General features: G+C 42.3%; 1 protein-coding gene across 3 annotated transcripts in view; it reads right to left on the bottom strand.

Annotated features, from left to right (window-relative positions):
* MECOM (MDS1 and EVI1 complex locus) overlaps window positions 1–19,835 on the bottom strand; it is a 1,802,619-nt gene that overhangs the window by 126,914 nt on the left and 1,655,870 nt on the right. The window contains exon 1 of one of the 3 annotated variants that reach the window (XM_069213206.1): window positions 18,219–18,368. The exons of the other annotated variants lie outside the window; for them this stretch is intronic. Coding sequence (XP_069069307.1) covers window positions 18,219–18,236 — 18 coding nt within the window. The 5' untranslated portion in view covers window positions 18,237–18,368. Of the gene's footprint in view, window positions 1–18,218; window positions 18,369–19,835 lie in introns of those variants that run through there. 3 annotated transcript variants of the gene reach the window in all.

The raw sequence follows: 19,835 nt of genomic DNA, 5'->3' as shown, positions 1-19,835 counted from the left end.
AATCTTTGGGCTCATGCTTACTTGTGAGTGTTGTATTTGTGCTTTTTCTAGAAATATAGCTGGATACAGCTCCTTTTGCAGGATATCAATTCTTAGACCCTAAGTCTTCATCAAACTGGACTGATTTAAAATCTCGTTTGCTGTCCGTGATGAGGCCCAGACTGTTTCTGAAGATTCCCTGCTGTCTGACCCTTTTCTTTGTATAAATCTTACCGAAAGCAAATCAGAGGATGTTACAGTGTGAAAGCCTGGCAGGGAGTTGACATGGCGTAAGATGTTACTCCTATTTACAATATCGACTCCCTCTTGAAGAATACTCTGGGGTAAATAGGAGCGTGACTTCCAGATCTTTGTTCCTTCTGGGATGTATCTCACTATGCTCGCATCTTTCCTGTGTCTGGCTTCTTTGGTGCCAGTATTCATCTCTCTCTTTGGTGTTAACATCAAGTGCGGGCCGTATGGGTGCTGGCCCTTCCTGGTCTTTGCTCCTTTTGGGTGCATCTCAACATATTTGCTGCCTTCTTGTGTTTGACTGCTTTAGAGCCACAATTCATCTTTTGCTTTTCTTTTAGCATAGGGTGCGGGCCTTAACGGTGCAGGCAGAGCACTATCATTCGACTGCTGGAGAGACCTCATCTGGCTACAATGTTCTTCTGGCCAAGCCCGAGTACAAAATGTTTTTATTGAGAGGGCAGGAACCCGGGATGTATAATAGTCATCAATTTCCCTGTGAGTAGCTATTTTTACTTTGTTCACTGTCCTCAAACTCAGTACACTTCAATGTCCTAGTTGTCTCTTATAATTTATTTGCGATATGCACTCAATAGTGGTGTTAGCTTTTTGTTGGCAAACTTTATTATAATTTTCCACTGCATTACAATAGTGTTCTTGGGCTTGATGTTCTATTTTGGTAACCATTCCACCTTCTGGATGTTTTTCTCTCATGCAATTTTGTGCTGGTTTTAGTATCGCTGAACTCTTTTTGAACTTTCCATTTGGTGTTTCCTCACTTGCCCAGTTTGTAGCCAAGTTCGTTCCTGGATCTATTTCCACCCTCTTATTGATTGTAGTTTCTGTACTGGATACTAAACTTCCCCTGTATCCAGTGGGTATGCGATTTATATGAGTGAAGAGTACAACTTTTGTCACACAGCAACCGTGGATTTTTATTCATAAAGTTGCTGTCTTTTTCAGATGTTTTTCCTGGGCTCTCTACCATGGTGTTTTGATCTACATTCTGTTGATGAGCGCGAGTTCCTGTCAAAGTTGAGTAGTTTTTTTTTTTAATGATGTTGCCCTGCTACTCTTAACTGCCACGTCACATTTTTAAAAATCTTATATGCTTTGGCTTTTTTACTCCCCTTAGCCTTTTTTCCCCTTGGTTTTGTTTTTTCTCTTTAGCTGGACCCTTTTAATGTGGGCCTTCTTTCCCACTGCACTTGGAACTTCAGTTACTGGTGTACGAATTTCACTCAGTTCCTCTACGCCTTCCATACAACCGTTGATTTCTGGGCAGTCTACACGTCCCAGGGATAGAGGACCTGATCTGTTCGTTACCTTTCTTGGAGCCGATACTTTAAACTCCGGGCCAGTTGTAAATGGATTTTTTAGACTGAGCCTCAGTCCTCGATTAGGTCATTTACAACTTTCGGGACTTCCAATAGTTTCTCCAGCAGTGGGCTGCATATTTGCCTATCTTCAGATTCAGCAACAGACTGTAGTCTTAAGTTTTCCTTCACTGTGCCCTCCACCAGAGCCATTCTGTGGTCGTTATCATTGCTGTAAATTGCCTGGTCAGCTCCAGTATCAAGAGACTGGGCCTTGAGCACGTTTGCAATTCAATACAATGATATGCACATAATTTTCATAATGCTGAGAATGGGTTGGTCTAGAGGAAGGTCATTTCCATTCTTCTTTTGACTTTGTCCATTTTGATAGTTGTCTATATGTCCTTCCAATTGCTTGTCCTCCTCTTCCCTGTAACCTTTTAGCCTATTACCATCCAAGAAATTAAGGTCATCTGCTGTTATACTATCCAATTGGGGGTCAAAGTTTGCACTGGCAAAGTTGTCAAAAGAGAAGAGCTCCTAGCTAAGTTAACCAAAGTCCTGTCTACACAATGCAAGGTTGGCTTTTCCTACTCGACCTATGGGAGAGGACTGTACCGCTGGAGGGCTAGAAGACTGTGATTAATCTGATTCAAGCCCCTTCATATTTGTATTTTGAATTACTACCGTCTCCAATTGAGCACTTTCTGATCGGGTTGTCTGAAAGGAGTTACCTGGTTCTTGTGATCCTGATTGAGCCCGGGAGTGGTTCCTATGTTGTTCCTGGTTCTTATTTTGTTTTCCTGATAAAAGATACCTTGAGCCTGCCACCACCCGAGCTGGTAGTGTATTTACTTCTAATACACGATCCCAATTACAAAATTATGCAATAATTGAATTGATTGCGGTGAGGATATTTGTAGCTTCCTGGCCCGTAGTTGCTCCGGTTCAGTCCCCACCAACTTAACCCCCGTAGCTGCACTGGGGCAGCACAAGACATGGGGTACAGCGCCTGCGAACAGTCAGCACTTGAATTAAGATAGTTGTAGTAGTTTGTTATAGTGTTTGCCTGGCGCATATGTTTGTCTGTAAGGGGCATACAAGCCTTTAATCTCTGGTTATGCTGTATTTGCTTGATATTTCTTGTCTCCTTATTTCCAACCTGCTTGGGGTGCCCTGTTTTAATCTGTTGTCTGCTTGATGCATTTAGGAGGTAGCCCGGGCTTGTAGTACTTCCCTCAGTTTCTCTCCCGGCCAATATAACACATCCAGTATTATTGATTTCGCCCCGGCCTGTTTTTCCTATGGGTACAGTGTCAATGGTGTTTGGTGTCATCAGTATCAACTCGGGTTGGCAGGAAGTGTTTCAGACTGGACATCAGAACCTCCATCTCCATTCCCTCGTTTTCATCACCTGGGCTTCTGGATCTCGATCTCCTTACAGCAGCCTCTGTGTTTGACCTGCAGATTTTATTGGGGTTGGATGCGTGATTCCAGGTTTCTGCTCTAATTCCTGCTCGGATTCCTGTTTAACGCATAGGGGTTTTGTTATGTATGTTAGCGCCTCTTTGTCCTGCTCTAATTTTCCCTGAGTTCCCTACATATTGGGGGATTATGAATTTTTTTGGGGAGGGTACTTTATGAATTCTTTAAGGGTTCTTTGTTAATTTCTCTCAGAATTTTTCTAAAGTTAACAGTTTTGACAATTAAGTGACTAGTTTCCTTAGTCTGTTACTCCTCCGCCCCTTGCAGTAACCTCCTTGCTATACTTACTTTGCTTATGCCTGGCCCCCTGGTGTCTGCCTCCTCAGTGTGGTCATCGTGAGCCTTGACAGCCCCACTAACACGACACCCGCCATGCAGGGCCAGGCCACAAGCCACAGTGCAGCCATGCACAGCAGTCAGGCTGGCAGATCCTCAGTCCTTGCACCCATGTTGATCCCTGGCTGGCCGGTTGGCCACACAGTGGGGCACGAGGCCACACTCAGGCTCCAGTTCACCCCAAATGTGGCAGGAACACGCAGGAGCAAGGAAGGGGCCGGGCAGAACCCCCCCATTTCCACCAGGCGCCCACACATGCCCAATGAAGAGCAGGCAGGCTAATGGGCTCAGTGGCTCAGCACCCGCTCCGTAGCAACTGATGTAGCATGCAGCACCGCGGCCCCCCTTACGATGCCGCAGCAGCACTTACACAGCGCCTCTCCTTGCGTCTCCCTGCCGAGAACCACCTGGCACCAACGTCACCAGCGTCCTTCGCGGAACTCTCTCATGTTTGGGAGTAGGTGGGGGTGGAGGGTGCAATCGTGTAAGCGCACACCTCTGAATCTATTTAGATGTGGGTTTAAATCGATGTTCCATCCTTAGTTAAGCTTCTTCATACACATTCCTGTCACCTTGACCTTCCATAGCTGGTAAAGTTCTAAATACCACTTGACCCTCTGAACCTAAACAATGTAGAAAAATACTTTTTTTCCTTTCTGCAGCCATCCTTTCACCATCAATGGCTTTAAGATATGTTGTGAATTCTTCTTTCTACCTGACCCTTGGAATAGGTGGCTCACCTTTATTTTCAAGACATTTTGACAGTGGATCAAACTGCATGTTATAACTCATTTTCTTCTTTCTTCAATATGTATGGAATTCAAAGTGTCCCAAACGTGATTAACAGTAATTTACCTCTTTTTCATCTCGCATTCCAGATGTTAGCAATCATGAAGGAAAAAAAACAGGACAGGAATGGGAAGAACGGGAACTTCATTCAAAAGAATGCTGAAATCTGAACATCAAATGATGTTACATAATATTGATACGTTGACAGAACTTGTTGCTAGGTATCAGACAGTCATGTTACGTAGCATAGATACGTAGCGATGATCCCCTTGGTTACCAGGGTAACCACGTAGTTGCAAGAGCTCCAGGCATGAGCTCCAGTGCACTGTAATTTTGGTCAAATTACAGGAGAAATGATTAGGGACCAAATTATTGTCCATGTTAAGAACAAAAAGGTTCAAGAACAGTTGTGGGTATTGTGTGATCCCAATTTAGATGTAGCTATCCCACTGCTTAGCTATCACAATTTTAATATAAACATGTAACACACATCCCTATATATGATGACTGCTGGTAGCTAGCTGCCTGGGCACATCCTTGTGAGCTGCCCAAGGTAGCCACCTAGACCTATCCTTATCTGTGACAAGGCCTTTAGGAGCACATAACATATCTGTGTCTGTGAGAGAGCTGCTAATGGCTAGCTACGTTGACACATCCTTTTATACGCTGGCTGCTGGGAGCTAGCTGCCTGCACACATCATTGTGAGATGGCTGTAGGAGCTAGCTAAGCTACCTAAACCTACCTTTATCTTTGACAGAGCTTCTATGTGCACAGAATATATACGTGTCTCTGAAAGTGCTGTTAAAGGTTAGCTACTTTGACACATCGTTGTATATGATGACTGCTGGCCGCTAGCTGCCTGGACACATCCTTGTGAGATGGCTGGAGGAGCTAGCTAAGAAACCTGGACCTTTCTTTGTCTGTAATAGGGCTTCTAGGAGCTGGCTCCCTGGACATACCTGCGTCATTAAAAGCACTGTTGGGGGCTTGCTACCTGGACATTTCATTGTCTGTGAGGAGGCTGTTGGCACCCACATTCCTGGAAATATCGGTCTGTGGAGACTGATTCTAGGGGTTGGCTATCAGACATTTCTGTGTTAGTGGCAGGGCTTTTAGGAGCCTGTAGCCAGCTCCTGTCGTGTATATATAAGAATGCATTTGGGAGGTGTGTACAGCACATCACTGTGCCTGCTACCTGGTTACTGGTTGCCTACTTAATGCCCTTGTCTGGGAGAGTTCGGGGCTGGATAAGACATGTCTGTGACCGGGTGGCTGGCAGCTAACTTAAAGGACATCTCTGTTGCAGGGCATCTGTGGCCTGGACACATGAACATGTGGTCTGTGACAGGGCTCCTGGCCACCGCCTTCCTGTTCATGTCTATATCTGTGAAGGGGCTGCTTAGAGCTGGCAGTCCAAGCATAATTTTACCTCGTCTTGAAGAGGGATTTTGGGAGCCTGCTACCTGGAGGTGTGTGTGTGTGTATATATATATATATATATATATATATATATATATTCACTGAAAAAAACAAAAGGTTACAGGACATCACAGTTAGGCTCTGAATTTACTTGTACGAAAACTTATAAATTCAGCCTTTATAGTCAGAATTATTTCAAGTAACTATAACTTGCGTCCTAAGGTAACTAACTCGAGCCCCTGCCATGCACAGTTTTTTCTTCATAAATTTGCCTGCTAATGCTTCATTTATATTTTTAATAATAACGTTGTAGAAGTGGTCATGAATGCTGTAATAACTGGGATAATTAGCATTTCATGGTGAGGGCACAAGTTATAGTTACTTGAAATAACTAACCATCACTGCTGAATTTCTAAGGTTTTGTACGAGTAAATTCACACGTATTAATCTTGCGGTGTACACATACGTTATACGGTATGTCCTCAGCCTTCCAATCCATTTATATCTATGCATAATGTTTACTTTTATGATCAGGGACATTGTTTTAATATATTGATTTTTATCTTATTGATAATATGTACTTTATCCTTGGAGGTTTGTTTATGCAATGATTTTTATTAATCTGCAATTAAGTATTACTTACTGAGTAAATTCAGAACCTAACTCTTAAGTCCCTGTAACCTTGGTTTTTTGTCAGTGAATTTCTATGTTTTTTAAATTCTATTTCCTAACTATAACGTCCCTGTAACCTTAGTTTTTTTCAGTGAATTTGTATCCTTTTCTTTGTCTTTTTTTTTTTTAAACACAAAATAATTTGAATTACTATACGCTATTCCAACCACCACCTGCATGGCCTTAGGCCGTGCACGCCAGGGGTTGGCTGCAGGGTCTGGCCTGTGGCCAGGCCCTGCAGTCAACCCCCTACAGCCACCCAACCCTGCGCTGTGCAGGGCCGGTCTCTCTGGGTGTGAAAATAGGTATGAGAGGATATCTCTGGGTGTGAGATTGGGTGTGACAGTGTCTGCGTGGGTGTGAGAGTGTCTGTCTGGGTGTGAGAGTAGGTGTGAGAGGGAGTCTGTGTGTGTGTGTGTGTGAGAGAGTGGATGTGCGAGTGTCTGTGGGTTTGTAAGTGGGTGTGTGAAAACGTGAGTGAGTCTGACTGGGTGCATGAGTGTCTAAGGGGGTCTCAGAGGGTGCATGAGTCACTGAGTGGGTGTGTGAGTCTCCAAGTGGGTCTGTGAGTGGGTGCGCAAGTCTCTTAGGGGGGTCTGTGAATGGGTGGGCAAGTCTCTGAGTGGCTCTGTGAGTGGGTGCGTGAGGGTCTGAGTGGGTCTGTGAGTGGATGCATGAGGGTCTGAGTGGCTCTGTGAGTGGGTGTGTAAGGGTCTGAGTTGGGGTGTGAGGGTCAGATTGCTTTCATGAGTAAATTTAAAAAATAAAAAAAATTGGGAGTTATTAGCGAACTCCTCGCAATTTTACCTGGGGGGCTGTGCTGAGCATCACAGTGTATTCACGAATATCGTCCCGCATGGAAAAATATTTTTAAGGGCATAATTTGACGCTTAAATACCCCTATTCACAGCCTTGGGGTCAGGGTACCTCCACTCTGACCTGTTATTTGACTTTTCGCTTAATTTCTCAGCCCTGGGGACATGTCCCATTACCTAAAATGGCAGCCACAACTTTCTGATCAGGTTGTGGCCAGCTAATCTCAGCATTCCTATTGACATGCATTTGCGAATACGCCACGATCATTGCGAAAACGTGGCAATGGATCTGCGGCCCTAAATATTAAAATGTATTTCCCCTATAATTTCTCAAAAACTACTGAATTGATTTTCACCAAATAATACAAAGCGTAATCTACGTACCAAAGCCTACCTTTGTGGCAAATTTGGTGTTGTTCCATTTGGAGGTTTGGGCTGTAGTAGTGTTCAATACCCCTATGGGAATTAACATGGGAAACGCATGTTTTTTTTTACCTCTCCTCACTTTTTTCTCAGCCCCTGCCTGACAGATCACCCCAAAACTTTCCATGTGCAACAAGAATCACTGGCAAACTTTCTTTGGAAAATGTCGTGCCGATCCATCAAACGGCACCAAAGAGGTAGGCAAGTAAAAAAAAACACTTTTTCTATGGAAACATAGTTTTAACTATAACTACCTACTGGCAATCAATAAATAAATATATACACACACACATTACTGGCGATCGCCATAAGGTAATTATACATAGGACCAACTTTTCCCAGAGGCAAAGTGTTTTTTGTTTTGCAAATAACTTTGGCGCCCTTTGACAAAGCTTTACAAAAGTTTCCAGAATTTCCCTTCTTGGTCTAGTTGTGCATGGGAAGTTTCATGGTGCTTCATCAAGTCTAACTGAGAAAAATAGGGGGTTATGTCCCAAAATGTGCTTTCCCCCTTCTATGTCTATAGAGATTTTGCAGAGTTTAGAACCGCTGAACAGAATTACACTAAATTTAGCAGGAAGCTAGGGATGCAGATCCTTCCCGGATCCCGGGATACCTGTGGATCTGAGGCCCAATGGGAAAAAAAAACCTCACTCACACACCATACCCCTGAAGGGCATGACCAAAGACCGTGCACAGCATGGGGTTTGGTGCATGTAGCAGGTTTGGCGACCCTGCGTAGCAGTGGTTGTTTTAACATATGGTATTTCTATATTACTTTACATTTAAAAAAAACATAGAAATTTACTGAAAAAGCCAAAGGTTATAGGGATGTCATAGTTAGGTTCACATTTTACCCACATAAAAGCATAGAAATTCAGCAGTTATAGTTCTACATATCTGAAAAAACTATAACTTGTGCTGAAAAGTAACTTTAGGCTACAAGTTATAGTTTCTTAAATTAAAGTATAATGATTCCTGCTGAATTTCTGTGGTTTTGTGGGGGTAAAACGTGAACCTAACTATAATGTCCCTGTAACCTTTGGTTTTGTGCGGGGGAAGGCTGCTTGGAGGTGGGCACGTCTGTGCTTAATTTGAGCCGGTGGTTGCAGGTGGGCCTTACCAGTGCATATTTTGCCTCCAAAGGCTTTTATCCACAGAAAAACACAAAAAAGCTGAATTGAGAAAAAGAAAGACTGAAAAACTGTGACCAAGGGAGAAAGCAGGTATTAATAGAAATAAGAAGCTCTAAGAGTGGGATAAAGAGTCAGGGAATATCTGGTGATGGATTAAAAAGGCATGAGATGGAATCAAGACTAAGCAGCCTTGGTATTCCTCATTTTGACCTTTCATAGCACCAGCCAGATGCTAGGTACCCAGCACTTATTCTTTTACAAATGAAGCACTGGGAAATATCCATATACTAGAGACAGTCACTGGGTCTGGCTACCTCAGTAGCTTTTATGTCTATCACAGAGGCTCTGGGTGTTACCTAATTCGATATGAGGTTTCTGTGACAAGTCTGCTGGAAACCAGTGGCTTGAACCTATGTTGTCTGGGTTAGCACTGTTAGGAGAAAGCTGTCTTGGTGACAGCTACTGGGTCCTGTGAGAAAGCTGTGGGTAACAGATTACCTGTGCACAGAGGTGGCCGCCACATATACTACCATGATCTCCGAACCAACCATACTATATTCTCCCTCATTTATCTCACCCTCCTACTATGATCTCCCTAACCCTTTCCACAGACTCTTCACTCCTCCATCCCCCCTTTACTCATCCCAAGCCTAAAACCTATTACCACGAACTCCCAATTAACACTTCTGGATTCTTCCCTCCTCCACCCCTCCATTACTCCAGTCAATCTAACTAACAAACTCACATATCTGCGGCTCAAATTAACTCATAATAACACTAAAACTGTACTCATATTTCCCTATAGTAATCCACCACTAATTCCTTTTGGGTTCCAGAGTAGCATGCTACTCTCCAAAAAGCGCTTTGACGCCTCATCAGGGGTAGTAAGCGCTATATAAATAAATACTATTACAATTACGATTAGGCAAGGAGTGGGGTGGGGAGAGTGGCATCGGAGGAAACTTTTTTTTTTTTTAAACAAAAACTACTTCCCTTTTGCCACCCATCCCCGTCTCCTGCTTCCTCGGTCCTCTGCTCCTGGTGGTGTCCCAGCATTCTCTGGGACACCAACACCAGCTCCCCAGCAAATCCTGGTGCTGCTTACATGCTAAACATAGCATGTAAGCAGCACCAGGATTGTTCTGTCAGACACAAGCCTGGGGTCTGTGCTGTTTCTCCAGCCTGGCTTTCTACACAGCCGGGGTGGAGAAACCCAAGTGCGCATGCGTGTTTGGCCTCCAAACACACTTGTCCACTCTCCCCTCCTGCCCCACCCCATCCCCTTGGGACCCAGCCCTGTAACTGCTGGCTGAGCCAGCAGATGATAAATAAAACGATAGTAAGCTATCGTTTTATTTTTTATCTGCTTTCTCATCCAGGGCAGCGATTCCCCTCCCCCACTGTGGAGGAGCCACCCCTTCTTGTGCATAGTAGTGTGGGAGTGCTGCTGGGACAGAACTCCTGGAAACTATGAGACCTATTTACAAACTGGGTATCATAGTATATTTAGTGGCACTAGTACTATATTCACAAACCTAAGTGAAACTCCACCTCTTCTATCTTTTCTGTTTAGGTTTCCAAACTGACCACAAAGATCAACCCACACATATGTCCAGGTTTAATTAGTGAATGTGAAAGGTAAAAAGAAGTGGCCAAAAATGGTTAATATTTATGACTAAATGGGAGGGGTTTAGGGAGGAACATGCATCCACTCACAAAAGACAACACCTCTTCCTAGTCACAAACTGCACTTCTAAAGTTACTGCAGCCAAAAAGTTCCAAAACAGTTGTAAAATTGCTCAGAAACTGAGTAAGTCCAACACCACATATGGCCAGTCATAGTGATTGCAAAAGCCTCCCACACAACAAAATAAATATATAAATAAAAAATAAATAAAAAAAATGCACTCAGGGACTTAAAGTAAAACTCATACAAAATAATGTTAAAATGATTTAGTTACATGTCTTTCTATGTCTAAAAACGTTATATTAATGTAAAAAATAAACAAATTATTAAAATATTATTTTGGTCTAAAATTATTTTGTGAACAGTTTTAAAAATCAAAAATAAATGTAACTTTAGGTTTGTTTAAACAATTAAAATAATTCTATACATACATTTTAGTAACGTTTGATTTATAATAAATATAAACATTTTAGATGTTTTTAAAAAATACATCTTAAAAAATAATCTTACTGTAATATAAATGATTTTTTAATGTAGTTAATAGCGTTGTAGCATTTTGTAAAATTTTACATTTAAAATACATATATCAACTATTTTACAAAAACAAACATTTTAATTATATTTGTAACTTTAATAAACTTTTAGAAATTTCCCTATGTTTTACCATAGAGAGATCTCTGCCAGCCAAGTGGTTGTAAATTCACTATTAGTAGTAACGTTACAGTCATATTTGATGTTTTCACAGACTCCACACCCTTTTTTAGAGGATGTGGACAGCTAGGTTTACACTTTATAGTAACTTTATAGTTAGAGTTGGGCAGTAGCCTGAAGTAGTAAAGTTTCTGCACAGTGTAGAAGTAACTTTGCATGTTTAGATTTAATCTTGCAAAGTACCTTTGAGAATAACCCCCTGAATATGTAGTTTGTGACGTGGCTTCTGGTTGTGTTGTCTTCCTGGATATATTCATGTATGTGGCAGGGCTGGGGAGCTGGTCTTCCTGAACATATCAATTTATATGATTTGACTGCGGTTGGTCTGGCTACTGTTGATTGCTATCCTGGACATATGCCTTTCTATAAGAGTGCTGTTTTGAGCAGACTACCTGGACATACTTCTGTGTGTGACAGAGATGCTGCAATTGGATGCCTAGAAAAATCATTGCTTGCAAGAGCTCTGGGAGCTAATATGCAGGATATAGCCATGTTTTTGAGATTGCTACTTCAAGCTAACTGGATCTATCCCTATCTTTAAGAGTGTGTCTGGAACCCAATTACCTCAACATATCTGCTTCTGTGACTCCTTCTGGGAAGCATGTGTTCCTGAACATATCCTTGTCTATGAATGGATTGGTGGTGCACTAGCATTCTGGACATATCCGTGTCTTTGAGAGTGCTGCTCTTTGCTACTGCCTTGAGATGTGTTTGAGTACTGCTTGAGAATGCTAAAATGAAATTAATCGATGTAAGGAAATGCCTGTTTCTGAATGTTCAACACCATTTTTTTGGATTGAAGCTGTTGGTTTTTCAACTCAACGAGTGCCTTGAGTCCTGCTAACCAGACCTCAGTGCTTAACCCCACACAAATTACTTGTTGAGATGGATACACCTAATTGGCAAGACCTGACATATTTATAAGTCCCTATATGGTACCCAGAGCATGTAAGGCAAGGTGTCCACTCAGGGCTGAACCACTGTTTGCGCCACCCTTCGTGTACAATGTACAAAATGGCTCCTAACCTGCCATTGCAGAATAGAAGGATAGTGCTTGCACTGCCAGATCAACTTTGCCAATTAAACCAATGGGAAAGCCATCCTATGCCTTAACCTTATATGTAAGACTTCCCTAAGGAAGGCCTATTGAGTCTTATGGCTGGGAGCAATATTTTGCTAAGTAATACGTCGTAGCAGCAACACTTCCAAATTGCCATTTTGCTGCGGGTAAAGTTGGTAGACCCATTGGCTAGTATAGGGTTACCATGTGGCATCCCCACCCGGCTAACTTTTGACTAGGACTATCAAACTGGGTCATGTGAGGTATCAAATTAGTTGTGGCATTAAATGCGACCTGATACCCAGGTCGATAGTGTCACTATTAACTGTGCTCTGCTTGTCCAGCAGCCCCCCAAAGGCACTCAGACAGGTTTTGCCCTCCTGTGAACAGATGTGAATGACTCCTAGGCTCAGGAACAAAGGGCAGTGCCGTAGCAGTGAGGTGTCACCTCCTCTGTGTGGATAGCCACTCGGGGGGGGGTTCGTTTAGAGGTGAGCTTCAGATGGAAAGCCACTTTTGATGGGCTGCCTGGCCCAATACCCTGGCGCAGGATGCCTTTTGTTCCTGTAGACAGACAGAGCCAGGGCCATAGTGGGGAAACTCACCCCCAAACCGGTTTTACCTTTGGTATGTTGCCCTCAGGTAGTCATACCTCTAGGATGGGCTACCTTGCTCCTCACAACCAAGGAAATGTCATGCCATCTTGAAACGGGCAAGAATATGGCATTTTGGGATAGCCAAATGCCACACATCACAGAACTTCATCACTAGGTAACAGGGGACTCAGTAGCCCATTGGCTCTTGACCATGTGATCACCTTGGGACACTTTCCTGGGATAAATATGGCACCCCTGGCACGTTTACCTTCAGCACCCGCTGAACCTGGAAGAGGGGATGAGAAGAAGACTACTTTGCACCCATTGGAAGCACACAAAGAGATGCTATGAGGTTGGAGCAACTGCATCTACTGCACTTTGGGCAAGCAGAATTTGGACCCTATTCTGCGAGCTCGGCTTTAAAAAAAGTTGATTCCAAGCTCCAGTCCAAAGCAGAGACTCCAAGGGTCAGTTGACTGCCCATCCCCAGAATGGCACTGGAGATATTAAAGCTGGTTAAGCCCAAGTTGCATATCTAGTGGCCACCACAGAAACTCTGCAGCTACCGGATGCTGGGCACCCCAAACTACAATTAAAAAAAATAGCCAAAAGATGCACCCCTGTCCGCTGGAATTATGAGTATAGTTGTGACCAGATTCGTCACCCAAGCGGTCACCAGCCTCCACCAAAAAAAGCACAAGTTCTGCATCAGTAGCCCTTGGTACCGTGCAAAGAGGGCTTTGTGGGAACCCGAGATCTGCGGACAGAGTCATCCCCACTTACCTGAGGACCAAGAACTAGACCGGACTTCACCCCGTGGACCTCACAGCATCAGGAGCATCCTTGAGCACCTTTAAGCATGCATCCCTCATGTTTGGATCTTGGTTTTACAAAAATGCTCCGGTGGCAGGGTAACTGCCCAAACTGTCCATTCTGACCCCGTAGACCTCTGTCCTGGTGGACTTGGCTGCTCAACTCTGGCAGAAGTTGTCAAACTAACTAACTGTCTCAAACTATTCAAAAGTTTCCAAACTTTTTGTTGCCCAGTGCTTATTTGCAGTTGATCTAAAAGTTATTTATTGTTTCTAAAAGCGGTATCTCTGGAACCCTCTGGTGGATTATAATGATTAAGCTATCTAAAAAAGTATAAAAATAATGTCTAGTTTATTACATTAGTGTCTTGTTTCTTTCTGATTTACATATTGCTCCTTTGCTAAACCTTACTGCTTGCAGCCACAGCTACCCAGGATTGAGCTTAAGGTTAAGTAAATGTACCTGGCTAGACCCACAAGACAGTACTTGAGACTGTACTGCACGATAGGTCATGCCATTGGTACACCCAAATCCTCACAATATTCCTATTGGAGGGAAGGCTCCTAGACAAGAAGGTCTGTCTGGACATATATCTGTCTGTGAAGGGACTGTTGTAGGAAAGGTGAGACAGTCCTATTGGACACATCATTGGCTGTGAGTATGGTTTCTACCTTGCTCCATGTCATAAAAAAATATTACTATTCCAGTCAATGGCTTCCAGTTCGCAATGTATAAATTCTAGTTGTTAGGGTCTTAATTTGCTTCTGCTGAACAGCAGGACTAAGTCACCTTTTAACGATTTTTAACAGGAAAGTCCAGAACTAGAAGAAAAATGTGTTGTGATAACATGGTGCAAAGTGCAAATTCTATCTTTAAAGGCACTTCTGGAACATAAACATATTCATCTCGGTGAGAGGCCTTCTGGTTTCCTAAACATGTCCACCTCTCTGACAGAACTCCTGGCTTCCTGGACCTATCTGTGGAAAGGTTTTTGAAGAGCTGCTTTAGGAGATAACTTTGAGGAGGCTGCTGGGGTGGTGTGAAGGGCTTCTAGAAATATGAGTCTGCTCACAGAACAAACAATACACACACAGGTCCCTAATCTCAAATATTATGAATGGGGAATTGAAATGTATTCAAAGCACCAGGAATTTTTTGTAGTAATAATTAAAGGCTTTAGTAAACGTGTTTGGTCTACATGTTATTTTCCCTTTCGGAGTTTCATCTTGATAAATATGTACATTACACCAAGAGCTAAATACAATAATTATCTGGAGATTTTGGGGAATAATTTAGCAGAATTAGAGAATTATTATACATTCCATTCCCAGTTAAGGGAGATTTTAATGCAAGAAGCCATACAATTAAAATGGAAGACTCTTCCGTAAATACATTAGAAAAATTGCCTTTTTTCTGAAACATATTCTAAGCTTGTTTAAAGCATAGAGAAGAGGAATATTTTAGAAAACCTCCTGAAAGCACATACATTTGCTATTCTAAACAGACAATATTCTTCATCGAAAACTGAGGAAGCAACAGCTTCAATACGATACTTTTATTCTCTTGATCTTAGACATGAAAGATGGGAGGAATTGATCATTGGCCATTAAAAGTCTAATTAATTAATTATGAAAGAGAAGAATGTTGATAAAGAGGCACGGGCATGCTGCTGCAAACAAAAGATTTTAAATCTGTGAACCTACTCTTGCATGGTTGTGAATGTCAAAAGACAGATGCAAATAGAGAAAAATCTGTAATAGGCTTCATTTTATATTGCTAGAACTGGCATACACAATGAGGCACAAGATAGGGGAAAAATAACACACTTGGAAATAGGGAAAAGTTACTAAATGGAACTTGATGCCTACAATAATTATGGTACATATAATAATATAATTAATCTTAGGATGACCTCTGCTATTTCCATTGAATGTGTGACCGAAGCAAGACTTTGGTTGCTGAACTTAAGACTCAGTCATCTCCCAGTATGGCAGCTTAGAACAGGCTGAAAAAATCTTTTGGAAACAGTCCTAATGTACCCATTGTGTCAGGAGGGGACAATAACACACAATAATATTTTCGGGAGCCCTTAAATAAAGAATAGACTTGTCCGTACCATCATACAGAAAGCTTCAGATTTCTAGTGTGTACGAAATACTCAATTTTACAATGAAGTGTAATGATTTTCAACTATGTTTTAAATTAGGTAAATTTCTAAGTGTTTGCTTATTCAATAAAAAAGGTGGACCAGTGTTAGGGTGTAGTTTCTATTCAATGCTTTAAATATTGGTATTGTCATATATGCCATACATCAACAAAATACAGAATTTGAAAAAAATTGACCTGGAAGGCTTTCAGTTGCAAATACTTCATCAAGGCACACTGGAGAGCGTAGGGCTCTTTCATAGTGGGCGCCTTCTTTATATTTTCCTCTGGATAACTTCTAGCTAAAGCCTTATCTCTCCTTCCTGCCCAAGGCCATATCACATTTTCGCTTTTCTCTGGATATTTTGTTGCCCACAATGAATACTGAGGGTTCTGTTTAGGTTGGTCAGGACTATGATTTGTTTGGTATTTGGCTAGCAATTAAAGTGTATCAAGCTCAGTCAAGTATTTCATAATACAGATGACCTTTGTGTTACATATGCACTTCAACATATGGCTGGAAAGCATTGTGTGCCCATCAAAGGTGGGATTCTGTCAGTCATTGCTTGAACTTGTGCTCGGTTGGAGTCGTCTCCCCTTTCCTTTTCAGGGCTGTTCTTCATGACGGATGGCAGGCTCCTGGGCAGAGTGTACAGGGGTATCCATGTCCAACTGTAAATCTGCTCCTTCGTCTTCTCCACATACTTTTGTTTCACATTATAAGCAAGAATTATATGGCAGTGGAGGACCAAATTATGTGGCAGAGTTGACTAAATTATACGCCACGAAAAGGCAAATTATGTTGCATCACGCAGAAGATTTTTTGATAGTAGTACTTCATTAATCATTTTTACACATGGTAACGCAGTCCAGGAATGAATTTCACCTAATTAGTACCAATTTAGCACCAAAATACAGCAATGCGCAGTTTAAGACGACCAGGCAACCTTTGCGAAAGGCCTTCGAGTGAGACATGTCTGCTGCAACTTCAGTTTGAGCCACTGAACTCAAGTTTACTTCATCTGAATAGACAGTTTCTTTATCTTGAAGGGTAATTCACTATACATTATAGCCTTATAGCCCACTGCTGAGGGTAATACTGGTTGTAAAAGGCTCCAAGCCCGAGTTATATGACTGACCTGCAAATATGTGGAGTCAAAAATGGTACATTTCCATATCTGTTCAACTGATAAACACGCACACATACTTTGATGCCTGTTGTGTTTTAGCAAATTCAGCATCCAAATATAGCAAAACACTACATCCAGTGAAAAATATTAGTACATTTACTACAAATTTATTTTAACATATGCCTGTATTTAAAGGTATCTTAACCGGTTTTTAACTCCCCATGCTGTCTATCTGCTCATCTGTTGTCTTGGAATTCACAACACACAGTATGGAAAATTACTCCTAAGAAGCACACTTTTCAGTATTTTTCCGCTTTTAAAAATAAATACAGATAGGAAACCCATTGTTTTCCAACTCTATTATTCTGTAAAAATCAGTAAAAACTGAAAACTGGGAGCCTGAAATATAAGCCCAGAGCTCCTCCATTGTCTTTAATGGAGCTCTCGACATGCCAATGTTCTAATAAAGGGTAATAATACCTGCTGCCCAGACCATTAGTGTAGCTTCAGATAATGAGGGATAGTCACAATCCTGATATTTTTAGGAGAGTGATGGTTAGTAGCTGTGTAGGTACAGGCATTGGTAAGCGTCAATGGCCTTCTTAAAAGCGCCTTGGCGCATAATTTTCTTGAAATTAAGGGGGGGTGGCGTGTGTGTTTTTGTTTATAGGGGGGTCCTTGACACCACTTTCTGCTTGCTGTACAGACCTGTGAGCACTGTATCCAGTCTAGGTCTTTCCACTCTGCATTCTGGGGCTTGTGGTCTTGATTTTATAAAGGAGAAACAGGACTAGAGGATACAAAATTCAAAGAAAAACCTGAACTGCATGAGCTACTTACGGGTGGCCATGGGGAACCTGAGTGCTCTGGCTACATCCTCATTTGTGAGGACAGTGACACAGAGGGTGTAACGCCCAGAATACCTTTTAGTAGGGACCATGACGAGGAAGAGTTAAACTCGGTGTAATGAAGATGACCGGCCAGCATTACAGACCTTCATTAACCTGCAATCTCAGACGCCATTAAAAAACGCATGAAAACGCCAAATCCGGGGAGGCCTCTTTGTGTCTAAAATCGAAGACTAGACTTTCTCTAACTCTCAGGTGGCTTCACGCGGAGATATATTAAAGGAGTGCGTGTCTGAGAGGCAGAAAGCTCGACGGTCTTGTGATTATGATAAACCCCACACATACCTTTCATTGTATGTTAAAGAATCGATGAGAGGCTGCAAACTGATTGAGAAAAGTTTGCTGAATGTGGATTAAAACGAGTACGGTACAGATTATTTAAAAGTAAAATGAATCTAGTGCAGCCAATAAAACGACACAACAATTTATACGCTCACCGCTGATAACTGCTGTGACCTGCTGGAAAAGTGCACAAATTACGAAATGCCGCCCATCCTTCCGGGGGACGATAAATTGTCCACAGTTAAATTTATTATCCTTCATACCTGTTGTTTAGAGTGCATAGAAGAGGTACAACTGCAGTACAAAGCGCTACGTGAAGGCAGGTGATTAATTTACTCCTGCCGGTATTTGCCGGGCATGCCGCATCCTCTCTCCCGGGCTACAGACCCCGCTGGAAGACGAGCTGGCGGCCTGCATTGCCGTAACCACTGCGCTCCGCCTTGGTTTCGTATCCCAGAATGCTCAGCAGGCGTCTGATCCTACATTTACGTTTTACGAAACTACTATCAGCCAGACGCCCCAGAATTGTCAGCCCCTCTAACTGAAGGGCAAGGCCAGAAGTGTACAAGTTAGTTTCAACATATATTCGGATTTAAAAAACTAACAGATAACCTCACGCCTTGGCGCCCCCTTTAGACAGATTGTGTTTTTGAGACAGCAGCACTTTACATTCTGAGATTTTTGAGCACATACTTCCAATGCTAAAACAGACACTACAAGTCCCAGAGTGCAACGTGCTATTACTTAAGACTCGCCAGAAGATATCACGGGTGACGCGGGGCCACTTGTTAGCTATGGCTTTATGTCTGCATCCTCCGCGGGCGCTAAGTGTCTCATTGTCATATACCACTCCGTCCGACAATCCAGGCTTGTTTTTTCAGCCGACATCATGTTAGATTCAGCGATCTGCAGTTTTCCTTTAACTTGGAACATACAACGTTAGATTTGCAGTTTTGCTTTAACATGCAATGTGCTACTGCTCAAATTCAGAGACTGGTGCAGAGTGTCACTGGTGACATGGAGCCGCTTGCTAGCTTCGGTCCTCTCTATATGTTTTCTACTTATCTTTCTCCAAAGAGTTCTTAAGTTAGTATTGTAATTTTTGGTGCTAGTGTTATATATAACATATCTGTATCAAACGTGACCCTTCTGGGGCCAGGTTTCTAGTTTACACTCTTGCATTTGTGTATTTCATTTTCGTGTAATGCTCATAGCTGCCAAGTGTAACCTTGCCTGGCGTGTGACCTTACGCCTGCCCTAGACTTGTAGCAACTTTGCATTCTGGGACTTCTAGTTTTTGTTTTATCATTATAAGCATTGGCTGACCAAACCTAGCATGCAAACTGCTGTAGACTTAAATGCCAAGACTGGCTGTAGATTCCACACATAGAATGGCCATTTGACTACTGTGTATAAATATATAAGAATGCAGAACCAGAAATCAAGGTTAGCACCAGTACTTGATGAGCAACACACACCAGACATAAGGGAAGTTGTGAGTCTGCACATAATATGTCTACTTTGGGCTTTACTGATTAGGAGCATTTTGTTTCTTAATAAAACACTTAATTGATTTTAGAAGCAATGAAGCCCTCAGCAAGTTTATACTGCAGTGATCCAGTTAAGGAGATGGGGCAAGCAACTAGTCCTTATGGACCCATTCCTTGAATAGGCCCTGAGAGAAAATCCTGCTTTGATGTTATTGTGATCTGTAGAATGCTCACACAGCCTAGGGCAGTGGTTCTTAACCTGTGGTCCGAAGACCCCCGGAGGTCCGCAATGCTTACTCCAGTGGTCCACAACCGTTATATTATTAAATAATTTATTAAATGTTTACTAAACTTTTTAGATACACATACAAAAGAAAACTTATGTTTCTT

The sequence above is a fragment of the Pleurodeles waltl genome, chromosome 11, assembly GCF_031143425.1.
Source record: "Pleurodeles waltl isolate 20211129_DDA chromosome 11, aPleWal1.hap1.20221129, whole genome shotgun sequence".
Classification (NCBI taxonomy): Eukaryota; Metazoa; Chordata; class Amphibia; order Caudata; family Salamandridae; genus Pleurodeles; species Pleurodeles waltl.
The sequence above is the reverse complement of the archived record's forward strand: the minus strand, read 5'-3'. Positions and strand labels throughout refer to the sequence as shown.